Source organism: Sus scrofa, chromosome 17 (assembly GCF_054392235.1).
Source record: "Sus scrofa isolate SSC_HxYL_T2T_F1_AM1 chromosome 17, Sscrofa_HxYL_maternal_Yorkshire_Landrace_v2.0, whole genome shotgun sequence".
NCBI lineage: Eukaryota > Metazoa > Chordata > Mammalia > Artiodactyla > Suidae > Sus > Sus scrofa.
Genome location: NC_139399.1, coordinates 45,209,146 through 45,223,920, shown reverse-complemented (window position 1 = coordinate 45,223,920; position 14,775 = coordinate 45,209,146). Strand labels below are relative to the sequence as shown.

General features: G+C 49.3%; 2 protein-coding genes across 18 annotated transcripts in view; both read right to left on the bottom strand.

Moving 5' to 3' along the window:
• ASIP (agouti signaling protein) overlaps positions 1 to 7,152 on the bottom strand; it is a 177,591-nt gene extending 170,439 nt beyond the window's left edge. The window contains exons 1-2 of one of the 2 annotated variants that reach the window (XM_085002864.1): positions 7,104 to 7,152; positions 2,458 to 5,886 (exon numbers count right to left, since the gene is read on the bottom strand). In XM_085002864.1, coding sequence (XP_084858990.1) covers positions 2,458 to 2,555 — 98 coding nt within the window. In that variant the 5' untranslated portion in view covers positions 2,556 to 5,886; positions 7,104 to 7,152. Of the gene's footprint in view, positions 1 to 2,457; positions 5,887 to 7,103 lie in introns of those variants that run through there. The other variant, XM_005672859.4, reaches the window with a different exon arrangement.
• The window catches only part of RALY (RALY heterogeneous nuclear ribonucleoprotein), a 94,593-nt gene continuing 85,357 nt past the window's right edge, over positions 5,540 to 14,775 (bottom strand). For 6 of the 16 annotated variants that reach the window (XM_021077811.2, XM_005672868.4, XM_003134403.6 and 3 more), the window contains 7 exons: positions 13,899 to 14,163; positions 12,395 to 12,467; positions 9,699 to 9,865; positions 8,868 to 8,981; positions 8,398 to 8,678; positions 7,104 to 7,152; positions 5,540 to 5,886 (listed from right to left, as the gene is read on the bottom strand). In XM_021077811.2, coding sequence (XP_020933470.1) covers positions 7,108 to 7,152; positions 8,398 to 8,678; positions 8,868 to 8,981; positions 9,699 to 9,865; positions 12,395 to 12,467; positions 13,899 to 14,154 — 936 coding nt within the window. In that variant the 5' untranslated portion in view covers positions 14,155 to 14,163 and the 3' untranslated portion in view covers positions 5,540 to 5,886; positions 7,104 to 7,107. Of the gene's footprint in view, positions 5,887 to 7,103; positions 7,153 to 8,397; positions 8,679 to 8,867; positions 8,982 to 9,698; positions 9,902 to 12,154; positions 12,203 to 12,394; positions 12,468 to 13,898; positions 14,164 to 14,775 lie in introns of all 16 variants that reach the window. The other 10 variants (XM_085003636.1, XM_013985298.3, XM_005672865.4 and 7 more) reach the window with 2 other exon arrangements.

Genomic DNA, 14,775 nt, shown 5'->3' with positions numbered 1-14,775 from the left:
TAAATATATATATAATACGTAAGAGTTGTAATAAAAGCACACCGGAGGGACCAAAAAGGTCTGAGAAGGTGATTTCTGAGCTGAGCTATAAAGAATAAATGAGGGTGTATTTGGCTTGAGGGTAAGGGCAGGTTGGGAGAGGGGAGGTGCTAAGCTAGATAGAAGGGAAGGAGTCAGATCCTGAAGGACTTACATCCCAGGCTAAGGGGTCTGGAATTTACCCTCTGGTTAGTGGATGATTGATAGGAAGTGAGTGGCAGGAAGACTAGATTATTGCAAAAATCTATAAAAAGGGATGAAAAACTACTAAAGCAGTGGGATGAAAAACAGGTGAGAGCCAAGACATACGATGGAAAAATTAACATGACAACTAAGGAGTGGAAGATGCTGACATGAGCAACAGAGTGGGGACCTAAGTGCAGCTTAGGGGCATGAATGTGGAGTCTGAAGCCATGGGTTCAGTCAGCCAGGAAGCTATACAGAAACATTAAAAAGGAGGAGGTGCTGGCATAAAAGGAAGAGGCACCAAAGGAAATTGAGTGTGCAGAGGAGAGCCAGAAGAGACTACTGTCACAAGAGCTGGGAGAGGAATTTCAGAGAGTCACTTATGACAGGCATATGGTGAGTGACTGCCTAGGTTTCGTCCTGCCCCCACACCATCCAAGTGACAGGATTTAGGGTAAATTATTTCAACCCAGAGTGTGTTTCCCAACCTACAACATGGGATGAGTATCTCCAACCTTGGGGATTGATGTGAGGGTTAAGCAAGATTAATGTTATCTGTGTTAACGATGTGTTAATTTAGAACATCCAGGAAATGCTAGTGTGTGTGTGTGTGTGTGTGTGTGTGTGTGTGTGTGTGTGTGTGTGTGTGTGTGTGTGTGTGTGTGTGTGTGTGTGTGTGTGTGTGTGTGTAATACAATATATCCCTCTTTCTAGAGTTAAATGCTGCAGGGGTAGAGTATAATTAAGACCTTAGTAGTAGATGCTATGTTGGATGGTTTGCATTTGCTCCATAATTATTTCCTTGACCAAGTCACATGTTCCTTTTTAAAACCCCATGGGCAAGGATGAATGAGACAGTCTCACCTTAGGCAGCTAGCTTCCTGTGTGGTCAGGGAGCTGGATGTTAGGGTGTGTAGGGTGTAGAAAAGACACTGAAGGTGGGGTATGAGGAATAAAGGGGCTTACTGTTAGAAGGGGCTAGTGGGTGGAGAAAAGATGAAGTCCAGGTCAGAAAGTAAGAATGGGTAACCTGTCAGTTTCTGAGCCAGTGCACTTCCCCAAACAAGACCCAGCACCCTGATCATCTGGGCTCCCACAGGAGGTACACCGAGGTCAAGATGCAGGGAGGGGTGTGTGTGTACTAAGAGCCCACTGACCAGTAAAAGGGGGAAGGGGTATCCATTCACTCATTCATACAAACTGGGCTCCATGGACTGGTGACTGGAATGACATACTGCTTGGTTTTTTTTTTTGTTTTTTTTTTTTTTGTCTTTTAAGGCCACACCCGAGGCATATGCCATAGCCACAGCCACACCAGATCTGAGTCTGCAACCTACACCACAGCTCACGGCAATACCAGATCCTTAACGCACTGGGTGAGGCCAGGAATCGAACCTGCATCCTCATGAATAATATAGCAGATTTGTTTCCACTGAGCCACAACGGGAACTCCCTGACACACTGCTCTTGACTGTAACTGCTCATAATAGACACTGGAACACCAAAAAAAGGCCTTCCTGCTGTTACCTTCCTTTGCTTCATTTTTATAATATTCTATTGACTTTTCTCTGTAAGCTGCCTCAAATACATTTTGAAACAAGGTGAATATAAAAATAAGTAGGAAAGATGGAGTTCCCGTCACGGCTCAGCGGAAACAAATCTGACTGGTATCCATGAGGACAAAGGTTCAGACCCTGGCTCCCCGCTCAGAGGGTTAAGGATCCAGCGCTGCTGTGAGCTGTGGTATAGGTCACAGATGAGGCTTGGATCTGGTGTTGCTATGGCTGTGGTGTAGGCCAGCAGCTATGGCTCCGATTCAACCCCAATCATGGGAATCTCCATATGCCGCAGTATGGCCCTAAAAAGACTGGGAAAAAAAAAAAAAAAGGAAAGAAAATAGGAAATTATAGTCTGTTACTTTTTTTAAGGAAAAAAAGTATTTGCTCTTTTCTGTTTTTTTCAGATGAGGAAGATGAGGCTCAGTGAGATGCCTAAGGTCATACAACAAAGTCTGGATAGAACCTCAGTTCAACACAGGGTCTATACTCCTAACCCAGCCCCCCAAAGTAGAACAAGTTACTTAACCTTTTTGAGTCTCAGTTTGTGTTCTGGTTATCAAATGATACATAGCAAATCACTACAAAACTTAGTGGCCTCAAAGCAACAACAAGTTTTTGATTATAATCACTCATGGTGCTGGGGTTTGACTGGGGTCAACGAGGTAATTCTTACTTGGTTCTCCAGATAGTGGCTAGGCTGGAGTCATCTTGAAGGCTTCCTTGTGTCTGACAGTTGATACTGGCTGTCAGCTGGAACATACATGTACACATGACCTCTTCATGTGGCCTGGGCTTCTTCACAGCATGGTGGCTGGGTCTCCAAACACAAAAGTGGAAAATGCTAGTTCTTTAAAAACAGGACTGGGAGTCTGCCATAGCATCACCATCACCATATTCTACTAATAAAACAGAGTCCAGATAAAGGGGAGAGGATATAGATACCACCAGTTCATGGGGCCATGTTCTAGAACCTCTACCCTTGTAAAATCTGTAACATGGTCATAGTACACAATAAAGACCTATTTTTGTCAGCACAAGCCTCCTTTCTTCCAGCCATAGAACTCATATTTTCCTTTTGGGGATTCTGTCCTCCATGCTTCACGCCCTGTGGCCATGCTCTGCCACCACTTAGAACCTGTCTGAGAAGCCGAGCTGAGGAATAGATAAACAGTCTTGATGGCAACTCTTGAACCCCAGGTCCCATGGGGTCTGAAAATCTATCCCTGGGCTTTTAAATTTGTGAAACAGTAAACTTCCTCCTGCTTAAGCAGGATTGAGTTCAATTTCTATAAATTGTAACTGAAAGTTCACACTATATCCACCTAAAAGGGTGGTTGTGGAGATCAACTAAGTGTGTGTATAATGTGCCTTTTACACAGCAGATATTCAGGAAGTGGTTTATTATTATGGAATAATTTTATTATGAACAATGTGTCCACAGGTAGAGATTTTGATTTCCCAAAGGCGATCAATGGCCCAGCTGGGATTCAAACCCAGGACACCTGACTTAGAATCTTTTGCCCTACTCTACCTTCTGTATTTTTGTGGTCTCATCAGATGGCCCACTGCATAGCATATAATGTCCTTGTTATGACCTGGCCAGGGTATGACTCTCATACCCACATTTCAATTCCTTCCCCATAAACAACATGACCAAAATATCATGTAACTATTTTCTAACAGTCTAAAAACTGCTCCAAATCCTCAAAAAGCACTCCAGCAGTTGCTACTAAATGTTCTGAATTGGAAAGTGAAATGAGGCTTGAGATAAATTATAGCCATAAGAGGAATTATGGGCTTAGCCATATAATCTGCTTTGGCCAACAGAACCTTACAAGCATGATACAAACATGAGCTTGAAGGGCACCTGCTTACCCTGCCTTGCCTGCTAGATGCTAGGAGCATGTGGCCCAGCTGGCCCCACTGCCCAACTACTTGACAGGTGGGTGGTTATCTAGGCCCAACCAGCTTCCAGCTCACTTCAGCCACATAAGGGCACAGATGAACCACCCAGCTGGGCACAGCCAAAACTGCCAAGCCACAGAACCAGAAGCTAAATGGATGTTCATTAAAGTTACTAAATTTCAAAATGATTTTGTTATACTAAATAAGTATTAACTAAGGCACATTTGCTATCTCTGATCTAGGCCAACTCCTTACACAGATGAGGAAACAGACCTGGCAAGGAAAAAGACTTACCAGGGTCACAAACCTTATTGGCAGCAGTACAAGCAGGGGGTGGGGTGGGGAGGTATTAGCTCACAATCCAGGAAACCTACTGGCTCTGATTGTCCTTCAAGATGGCTGCTAGGATCACCACTGATGCTTCAGATATACAGATAGATATATTTTTGGCTGTACCTGCAGCATATAGAAGTTCCCAGGCTAGGGATCCTTAACCCTCTGTACCACTAGGGAACTCCTTCAGATCTTGAAAACATCTAGAAAATATGGTCCTTTGGATCTATTAATAATCACATTTCTTCACGATCTTCTGTTGGTTTTCAGAAGTTGGGCAGAAAAAGTGAAAATTGTTGAGCAGTGAAATAGACGTCTTTCTTGGCCCCAGACAACAGGGAGGACGGGAATATATATGGAGGGTTTTGTGGATGTGAACCTCCCAACTCAAGGGCCCAACTGTGAGCCTTCTCAGTGTCTGAAGTAGTTGAGGGACTTTTCTAGGGTGCCAGGTTGGATGTCCCATTTTCACTGGGTCCAGAATATGTCCTGGTGCCCAGGTAATTAGGCAGGGCCTCTGGACAAGGCAGATGTTTCCAACCCTGGAAAGGGTCTTCCCTGCTGTGCTCATGGCCCTCTATGTCTAGCATGCTAAGGAAGCCCATAGCCCCTGCTGTTACCTGTCCCCCTAGCTCTGAAGAGTGCCTCAGTTGTAGAGACTAGAAGTGTTATTATAGTACAACGGGTGCACAGCACTAAGCCCCAGGGATACAGGAACACACTACCAGCCCTCAGGGTGACGTTTACCAGGCTCCAAAACCCCTTCTTTGGACTTCGCCCAAGTTCCAGTCCAGGGCAGCAGTTCCCACCTTGCAGAGATGGGAGCATGAGCACCTACCCAGGTGTGCAAGTGGGTTAGCCAGTGCAAGGCTCTGACTTTCTGAACAGCAAGGAGAGATGGTGGGTTCAGGGATTGTAGGGATATGTTCTACCAAGGGCTCTTCAGGGGGATGAGATGCTCCCTGTGGCCCTAGCCCCTTCCTCTGGAACCTTCATCTTTCCAGACTCAAGTTTTCTGATCAGTTCCAAGGAGCTATTTTTTTCACGCCAGGTCTGGATCTCTGATGGAAGGCCTCAACCTCTACCTCTTCCCCTGCTGCCAGAGATCCCTGTGAAAAAAAAGGGTCCTAAACCAGGACACAGAAGGGAGGGAACTGGCTAATTCTAGAACCATTTTAGAGCTGGAAAAGATCAGATCAATAGTGAGAAATTGAGGCCTGGACCTAGCACTCACTGCCTGACCAAGTGGATGAAAAATATCTGGCACTTCAACCATAAAAGTGCTCTCATGGCATATATGACCCTCCCCAACAACCCTACTAACCATTGTTAACCTTCATTTTAGACATAGAAACTAAGGCTCAGGCAGATCAGTATGAGAGACCCTAGACCATGCTGCCTGGCAGGGAGGAGTGAAGGAGAGAACAGAAGGAGGTGTAGCAGACCTGCTTTCTGGATGGACAAGAGGGCCAGGGTACCTTCATGAGAAAACACAAACCATCCCATCTCAAAGCAAGTTGGGATCCAATCTCTTTATTGTCAGGGTCTCCTCCCTGTCCCTCCCCCGCCCCACTCCAAACCTATAGAAAAACCCCCAGCCTGGGAGTGTCCTGGGGAGGGAAGGCAGAGTGTAGGGAAACTGTGCTCTGCCCTCTGGCCTGGGCATTGCCAACAGGAAGGGAGTGTGGAGGGGATGCCAAAAACTCCACCTGCAGAGAATGTGGCACTGGTTGGGACGAGGGAGGGAGGAGGTGCCTGCTGCCAGCTCTCCTCTGGGACCCGCTGGGGGTGGCATCCAGGGGTGGGTGCCCAGCCCGGTACAGTGCACACCCTTCTCCTGCCGGTGGCCATCACTCCTGTCAGGCTGAGAAAGAGAGACAAAAGAGAGACTAAGGCTGAGAGGAAGAGCCCCTTTGTGCTCTTGGGAAGAGGAAAAAATTGATGGTATTTGCTCTTTGCAGACAGTGACTGCCAGTGCTCTGGCTCTGGCCTAACTTTCTGGCTATGCAACCTTGACAAGAGTCCCCACTCCCTAAGCCTTCATTTCTTCACCTGAACTGAACCCCCTGCCCCTCTCCTGTGAACTGGCTGAACAAGGTAAATCCTAGCCTCCCAGGTAAAACAAACCAAAAAGCCCCAAGAGGAAAGACTGCCTGAACACAGATGAACAGTGGAGCATCTCATAGCATGAATGTGCCCTGTGTAAAGACACCTCTGCTGTTTGAGGTCTTCCTCAATCCAAGCCTGTTTTACTCTGGGTATGGCCCGCAAAGCAACAGGGCTGAGTATCAGTAGAGCTGGTGTGGCCTGGCTTCCCTTTAGGGTGGGGCCAGCAAGGTGCTAAATACCAACTGGAGGGTGGGCTTCGAGGCCACACACCACTGGGCTCGAATCTAGGCTCCACCAATTATCACCCTGGGATCTTGTGAGATATGTGGTCCCTCCCCACCCCCCCTCGGTGCCTCAGTTTCTACATCTCTTACAATCACAACCTGTGGGGCCAGGGCATACAGGCATTTTCTCCAAACAGGATCAAACCCCAACCCCTATGTCTGACATAATCATCACCCTCTGGTGATGAGCAGCTCCCCCTCCCTACTATGCAGAGCTGGGACTGCAGCCACAGGAGGCTGCTGGCCATTTCCCACAGACTGAGGACTGCCAGAGTTCTGTGCCTCTGCTTAAGGTGTTCCCTCAGATGCTTCTCGATCCTGAACAGGCTCAGCTACACACCACCTCTTCCACCACACCTCTCTTTGACCCCCTGGTTCCCCAGCCCCTGTCATCCTGCTCACACTGGGTGGTAATGGTTTGTCTTCCTCCACTAGACTTGGAGATCCTCACAAGTGGAGACAGGCAGTGTGGCTTGGAGTGCACTGAGGGAACTCCTGTTGGGTGGACCTAGCTAGCCCATACCTTGCTTCTGTCTCTGCAACCCACCAAGCCCCCACCACTAAGTGGCAGGGCAGGATGGCTGGGGATGCCACGACCTTCACTGCTGTGCACAGCACTACCCTGGCCAGGTCTACTTCATGGCATGCCTTCCATCCACTTCACCCTTCCCCATTGGGACCCCCGTACCTGCTTACTGCAAGGCCCCATCCTCCGCGTCTGTATCCTGGCTGTGCTCCTGATAGGGAGGGGACAACAAAGGACCATACATCACTCACTGCAAGCTCTGTCCTACCCTTGGGCCCAGAGCACATATGGAGACTACACTCAGAAAGGGGGAGGGACAGCCAAAGGGAATAACTATGAGACCAGTCTAAATAACTAAATAAGACTGGCTTGGGATCCTGACAGGGTAGTCTGAGGGCCCCTCAGCAGAGAGAAAGGACCAATCAAGGAAGTTCGAAGTGTGGCAGGACGCGTCTCTACACAGAAAGACCTCAGACTGGAGCAGGCTGAAAGCCTAGAAGGCTGGTGAGCTCCCCACCTTAGGTGAATCTACACCTTCACTAGGCCCTCATGGAGCAGTACTACGATGCCTGAAAAAGTAAGACAGGGTATCAGGCTAGGTGCAAAGAAGAGACAAGCTGGGCATGAGGAGGCCCCTATAACTGTTATGACCATGAGCCCATTTGTCCCTACAGCGGAACTCAGCCACATGGAGAAAGTTCACAGACCCGCTGAAGAAGTCCAGGCTACAATCCTGGCTCAAACTTTATTAGCTACAAGGCCCTGGGCAAGCTACTTAACTCCTCTGAGTCTCAGTTTCCTCATTGGGTAAAATGTGACAAGAATTATACTTTGCACACTACAGGGCTCCTATTAAGGTTAAATGAAGTTAAAAGGTGTGAACTACAGGGCCTGGTGCTCAGTAAGTGTTCAGTAAACAAGCAGTAGACACACCACAGGCATCTCATAGACTCAGAATCTTCCCACTTAATATAAGCTCCTTGCCTCAATCTGAAGAATTCCAACAACAAACAGGAAGCTCACTCACTCCTTCTTGAGACAGCCTGTTTCATGCTCAGGCAACAATGGCTTTTAGACAATCCTCAGGTAGAGTGGATACCCACAATCCCTGTGGCTGCCCCAGGCAATGCCCCTCCTACTCTCTGAACTCTGCAGACTGTATATGCCTGAGCCCATGACTCTTCCCTCTCCAACTCATGTGGGAAAGAGTCCAGAATGGGTCTTGGGCTGCAGAGAGGTCTGCCCCAGTCCTCAGTGAGATTTCTGACTAGCAGCTGAAATAGCTAAATACTCTTACTCATTCCCTCTCTTCCTCCCAGGACTCGAACCCCTGAGAAGGAAGAAGGAGGAAGCTCACAGGGTGGCCAACCAGCTCAGAAGTGCCCCCTTTCCCTGCGGCCCTCCTGCCACCAGGAGTGCAAAGTCCAGTCCCAGTCCCTCCCAGCCATCCCCTCACCAGCTCTTCCTCGCTGTGTGTTAGCAGCCCCTCCTCGTCGCCGTCATCTCGAGCCTGTGCTTCTCCCTGGGGCGTGCCTGCCTCAGAAGCCGTGTCCTCTTGAGGGGCTGGTGGCCGGCTACTGCCACCACTACTGCCACTGCCGCCACCACCAGCACTGCCACCACCACTGGAACTGCCAGCACCACTGCCACCGCCGCTGCTACCACCGCCGCTGCCGCCACCGCCGCTGCCGCTGCCACTGCCACCGCCGCTGCCACCTTCGCCCTTCTTTTTGCCGTCTTCAGAGGGAAGGAATGGGGGAGGGGGAATCAAATTCAGCCTGGAGCAGATCTCAGCAGAAACTACGCCTCAGCACAGCTGGTCCATGTGGGATTGGAGGCCACAGCCCATGCCCCGTGCACTGTCCTCCCCACTCCCTGCCCTGTGCCCCTGGTCACTGAGCTGGGCAAGGACCCTGGGAAGCTGACCTGGATTGGCTTTCTGCTCCTCAGCAATCTGCTCCAAGCGACCCAGCAGGGCATCGATGTTGGACTTGATCTGGGTCAGCTCTGTCTTGATGGCCTGCAGTTCACTGCTCTTTACTGGGAGTGGATGGAGTACAGGGATGTCACCTGGGGGCTGGGAGCTTGACACTAGCACAAGACCCTAGCCCCGTTCTGTCAGTTAGAAGGTAAGCCAGTGGTCTTTGTCCACAATTCTTTTTCTGGCCAGGCAAAAGGCCAGAGCTGCCTGTGGCTTCCCTGTGAGACTTCCTGGAGGCCATTCCTACAGTGACCAGCTCACCCTTCTGAACCTGGATCTCTTCCCTTGATCTTCCAATTCTGAAAGGGACTGGGGCTGGATAAGAAAGGAGGCGTGTGATGTGTATCTCTGTGTGTACCTGAACAAGCATGTGTTTCTGTTTGCATTACAGAGTAGTATCTTTCTTTCAAGGTGTATAAATATGTCTTTTACAGTCAGATTTCCTGAATGCCTGACCACAGCATGTGCATACCAGAATGAATGTGGAGGAGCGGGCCTGTGTGGACCTGTCCTTGTCCTTACTGAAGGAAAGATGACACCTCACTGTGCTCCATGTCATAGCACTGGACTCTGTGCCTAACCCAAGCCCCTCCTCCTCAAATGTTGGCCTTTTCCTCTTAAAAATGAATGAAAATACTGAGTTGCATTAGAGCTGCAGAACTGTGGGAGATTTGTTCCCTTATCTATCTTCCAATGTAAAAAAAAAAAAAGTGATTCTATTATTTTGCTAATGACAAAAAATACAAAATACCTAGTAAGAAGATACAGTCACTCACACTTGATCTTGGCTGAGCCGGTGGTGATAGCTGTGGAGCGGGCAAAGAGCTTGACAGGTATGGTGGTTTTGACACGCCGGACCAAGGGGACTGTGACCCGGGGTCGCTTCACAGGGACCGCCCTGGGCACTGGCACTGGTGACAGGCGGCCCCGATAGTCGAAGAGCCTGTGAGAGCAAATGGGCCAGAGGCTGCAGCATAGCCTGTGGCCACCAGGGGGCACTGTGACCCTAGACCAACACAGGTATGACTGGTAAAGGGCTGGGCAGCCTGCATTTCAGACCTCTGCCTGCTCCCAACAAGCCCTGAGGGTGAAGAGGAAGGGCTTTCCTGAACTTAATAGCAGCTGGAGTCCTTACTACTTCTACTTTTCCTACCATCCAGGCTGGGTAAGGACAGGGGAGGTGACAGGTGGCAATAGTTATAGCACCACTCAACACAGGAGCAAACTAAGAACAGCCCCAGAAAGGAGACTTCCTTAGATCACTCTGATGCCCAGGCCTACTCTATTACCTGACCCAGCTCCTGTTCAGTCAACTGCCACCCCAGGCTCCAGTCAGTTTGCGAATCTCCCTGAAGCAGTACAAATCCTCAGCTCAACACTGGTGTGGGAGTGGGAGCCAATCCCTAAGCCTGCCTGAGCCTCAGTTTTCCCATCTGTCTAGTGAGGATGGTGACCCCAAATTCTCTGTTCCCTGCCCCCTGCACCTCCGAGGCTGCTATGAGGGTAAAGCATAGGAGAACTTGGTTAAAAACATAGGTTAGAAGGAGTGACAGATGAAAGGCCAGGGTACCGAGACCCTCAACTCAGGGGCCTATGTTGATCTAAGAGGATGAAGCTGGAGTCCAAAAGCCTTTGCTCATTCTAGGGCGGTCCCTAGTCACCCCTATCCTTCTCACTCCCCTTCAGCAATGGAGTTGCAAGAGGACCAATGAACAGGTACATCAGGCTAGGCAGCTCAATCAGACCCTCATCCCAGAGAGCATGCTGCCCCTGATGCCATCACCCAGCCCTTGAGGGCTTCTTTTCCTTATTAGGCAGAAGCTCAGTAGGCTGAGTAGGGGTTTCTCCCACTGCTGCTGCTGCCACCTTTCTGCAGGGCGAACAGCAGCCTCTGGGGTGTATTATGGGAAACCTGCCATCACTAAGCAATTCAATGCCCCAGGCCTTGGTACTCCTTTGTTTAGGGAGCCCCGGCCCTGGGATGGTGATGGCTGGAGATGGAGAATCTCTGGGAACAGACCCAGTCCCAGACCCTGCATTTCTGCCCCAAGGGGAGGGGGCGGCTCTGGCCTTGGTCAGAATCACTGAACCACAGAATCCCAGAGCTGGAAGAGCCCTGAGTTATCACTTGGTGCAAGCCCGTTTCACAGACTAGGAGGGGATTTGCCCAAAGTCATGAATCCATTCAGTGGCAGAGCTGACATTAGCACCCAGGTCTTCTGACTCCCAGGCTAGGGCACTTTCCACTACTATCTCCTGAAATCACTCAAGGGTGAGAAAACTGAGGTTCAGAGAGGTTCTGTTCTTCCTGAATAGCCTGGAGCAGGCTGATAGGGAGAGAGGAAGAGAATGAGTAAAAAGAAGTTTTGGTCAGCCCCCACCATAATTTCCACACAAGAATGTGGCTAGTCGGAGTTCCTGACGTGGCTGAGTGGGTTACAAACCCGACTAGTATCCATGAGGACATAGGTTTGATCCTTGGCCTTGCTCAGTGAATTAGGGATCCAGTGTTGCCGTGAGCTGTGGTGTGGGCTGCAGACATGGCTTGGATCCCATGTTGCTGTGGCTGTGCTGTAGACCAGCAGCTGCAGCTCCAATTCAACCCCTAGCCCGGAAACTTCCACATGCCATGGTGCAGCCCTAAAAAGCAAAAAAAAAAAAAAAAAAAAAAAAAAAGAATGTGGCTATTGCCATGGAGGTTGGGGTCTAGGCAGACTTGGAGATGGACCAACAGCCTACCAAGGACTAATTCAGACCTCCAAAGGACTGCTGGCCTCTGGCTATAAATATAAAGCTAAGAGGTTCAGACTAAGCTCTGAGGGTCCTTCCGCTGGCTGGGCACCTCAGAGAGTAAGGAAACTAAACAGCAGAAATGCAAGGGCTCAAACCCCCTGCACCTAGCCCTGTACCTGTTTTGTAGTCCACCTTGTGACATTTATATGTGCCCTGGCTGTCCAGTCCCAATTGAGTCCTACCCCAGAATTAGGAAGAGAAAATGCAGTCAGAGAGCTGGGAGACAGTGCAGGGTAGTGGGAGCTCTTGGCCTGGACACCTACAGAACTGGACCCTAGTACCAGCTCTGCCAACTTGAGGAGCAGCCTTGGGCAGATGCCTGTCTACAACTCTGGGCTTGGGTTCTCACTTGGGAGGACTGAGTGGGCTGCACCAGCAATCTCTCAGGACCCTTCCAGCTTGGCTGTTTCATGCCTGGGCACGCCCCTCCCCTGCTCACCTGTCGTAGAAGTCGTCCCGGTAGTAATCATAGTCAAAGCTGTAGCCACTGGGGAAACAAAGGGGAGAGGGCCAGGGCTTAGGTACGGCCGCTCAGCCCACTCTCCACAGGCCCTCATCTCCAAATGCCTCCCCAAATTCTAGGCTTGGCACACCGTCACCACCAGTGTTCACTCCCTCTGTGGAAAGAGGGACCAATCCCACCCAGACAGAGACAGACAAACAAGACAGAGCGCCCCACCTGTATATGGCAGATGCTGTTCTTTTTAGCCCCTTGGGTCTGTTGGGCTTGGGCTCTCCAGCCATGTTGATGTCTGTATAGAGGGAGGGGGCAGAGTCAGAAGCTGACAGGACAGCAGGGCCCATACACCTATCGCCTTTATGCATGTGTGCAGCAATTTATGTGCTTACATGATAAACACATGGACTTTTACTAACATGGACAATAGAAGTCTTCACAAATTACTCATACCCACACATCACATGGATATACCTGTTTACATATTCATATACATTCAGACACGTGCATGCATGGTCACAAACAAATCGCTCACTTATTTACAGAGCCATGTACTTCACACTATATGCATTCTCAGGTACACTCACATAAACACATACATCAGACACACACCCTCAGACCTATGTTCACATATCTAGGTAATAAGATCATGTACTTTCATGTAGCCTCAGATTTGGCTCTAACATCCTATACAAACTGCCCACGTGCAAATTAGCACATTCACACAAACCTTCTACCTTCTTTATGCCTAGAGCAGAGCAGTGTTTAGCAAATGTTAAGACTCTCAATAAATATTTGGTAAATGATAGTCTGGTTTCTCTTTAGGTCACATAAATCTTTCACCTTTTACTAAACTCTACATATAGGAGATTTCATTGTGGCTCAGGGGGTTAAGAACCCAACTAGTATCCATGAGAATGTGGGTGTGATCCCTGGCCTTGCTCAGTGGGTTAAGGACCCAGTGCTGCTGCATGCTTCAGCATAGGTCGCAGATGCATCTCAGAGCCCAAGTTGCTGTGGCTGTGGTGTAGACTGGCAATTGCAGCTCCGATTCAACCCCTAGCCTGGGAACTTCCATATGCCACAGGTGCAGCCCTTAAAAAGATAAAACAGGAGTTCCCATCGTGGCGCAGTGGTTAACGAATCTGACTAGGAACCATGAGGTTGCAGGTTCAATCCCTGCCCTTGCTCAGCGGGTTAAGGATCCGGCGTTGCCATGAGCTGTGGTATAGGTTGCAGATGCGGCTCGGATCCTGCGTTGCTGTGGCTCTGGCGTAGGCCGGTGGCTACAGCTCCGATTGGACCCCTAGCCTGGGAACCTCCATATGCCGCAGGAGCGGCCCAAGAAATGGCAAAAAGACAAAAACAAAAAACAAAACAAAACAAAAAAAACCACACACACACACACACACACACACAAAAGATAAAACAAATAAATAAGTAAATGTTCTGATACAGCAAACAGGCTTTCAGAAAAGGCTAAATCATATGCAGTCCAATGTGCTAGTCCCTTTCTCTGAAGAATCTGAATTTTAACTAGAACCCTTTCAGGCTCCCTTGCGGTGCATCGGTTTAAGGATCTGGTGTTGTCACTAAGAACTATTTAAATTATAACATCTCAGACAGGGGTTATGGGTGGTGGTGAGACAGAAAAGCAGGTAAGAGGGGAGCTAAAGAGTGCAGGCCCATGGAGAGATGGAGCAGGGCCATGCTGAGAGACGCTTACCCAGGGTCTGCCCGGCCAGCACTCGCCCATTCTCTCCCAGCACAGCTGCCCGGGCATGGCGCTCGTTGGCATACTGCACAAAGGCATAGCCCTTGTGCACAGAACAGCCGGCCACACGGCCATACTTGGAGAAGATAGTCTCCACATCAGATTTCTTCACCACGGCTGTGTTGAGGTTTCCAATGAAGACCCTAGAGTTGATAGACTTGGGGTCATTCTTGTTGGTTACGTTGCTTGTCTGGATCTTTAAGGACATGGTAGCCACCTGAAGAAAGAGAACACTGTGAGGCTGGGCCCCAAGCTGGGCTCAAGGGCCTTCCGTGGCCCACAACCTGGCTAAACCGGATTGCTTTGTGCCTTCCTATACATGCCTCCCCATCTGTGTTCATCTTAGTGGATGCTGACTTCATACCAGGTGCCTGATGTATGTTCTACCATTTGGTACTGACATGATAAACAGAATAAGGACATTTTGTAAGACAGGAAACACAGAGTCAGAGGTCACAAAGCTAGTGAATAACAGGGCTGGGATTTGAACCCTGGTCTGTTTGATTAATTTCTTCTCCTTTAATTGAGGTTACACTGGTTTTCCTTAGATGTGAAATGATAGCAAAGAGGTCAAATGGTAACTGGAAGGACTGTCTGCTCTAGGACAACGTAGTATAAAAACTGCTCAGTCTGATCCAGAAGTGGACCAAGGCTATCTTATTGGTACCAGCCATTTCGAAAAAGGTGAGCCAAAGAAACCTCACTGAGGAGTTCCCGTCGTGGCACAGTGGTTAACGAATCCGACTAGGAACCATGAGGTTTCGGGTTCGATCCCTGGCCTGGCTCAGTGGGTTAAGGATCCGGCATTGCCATGAGCTGTGGTGTAGAT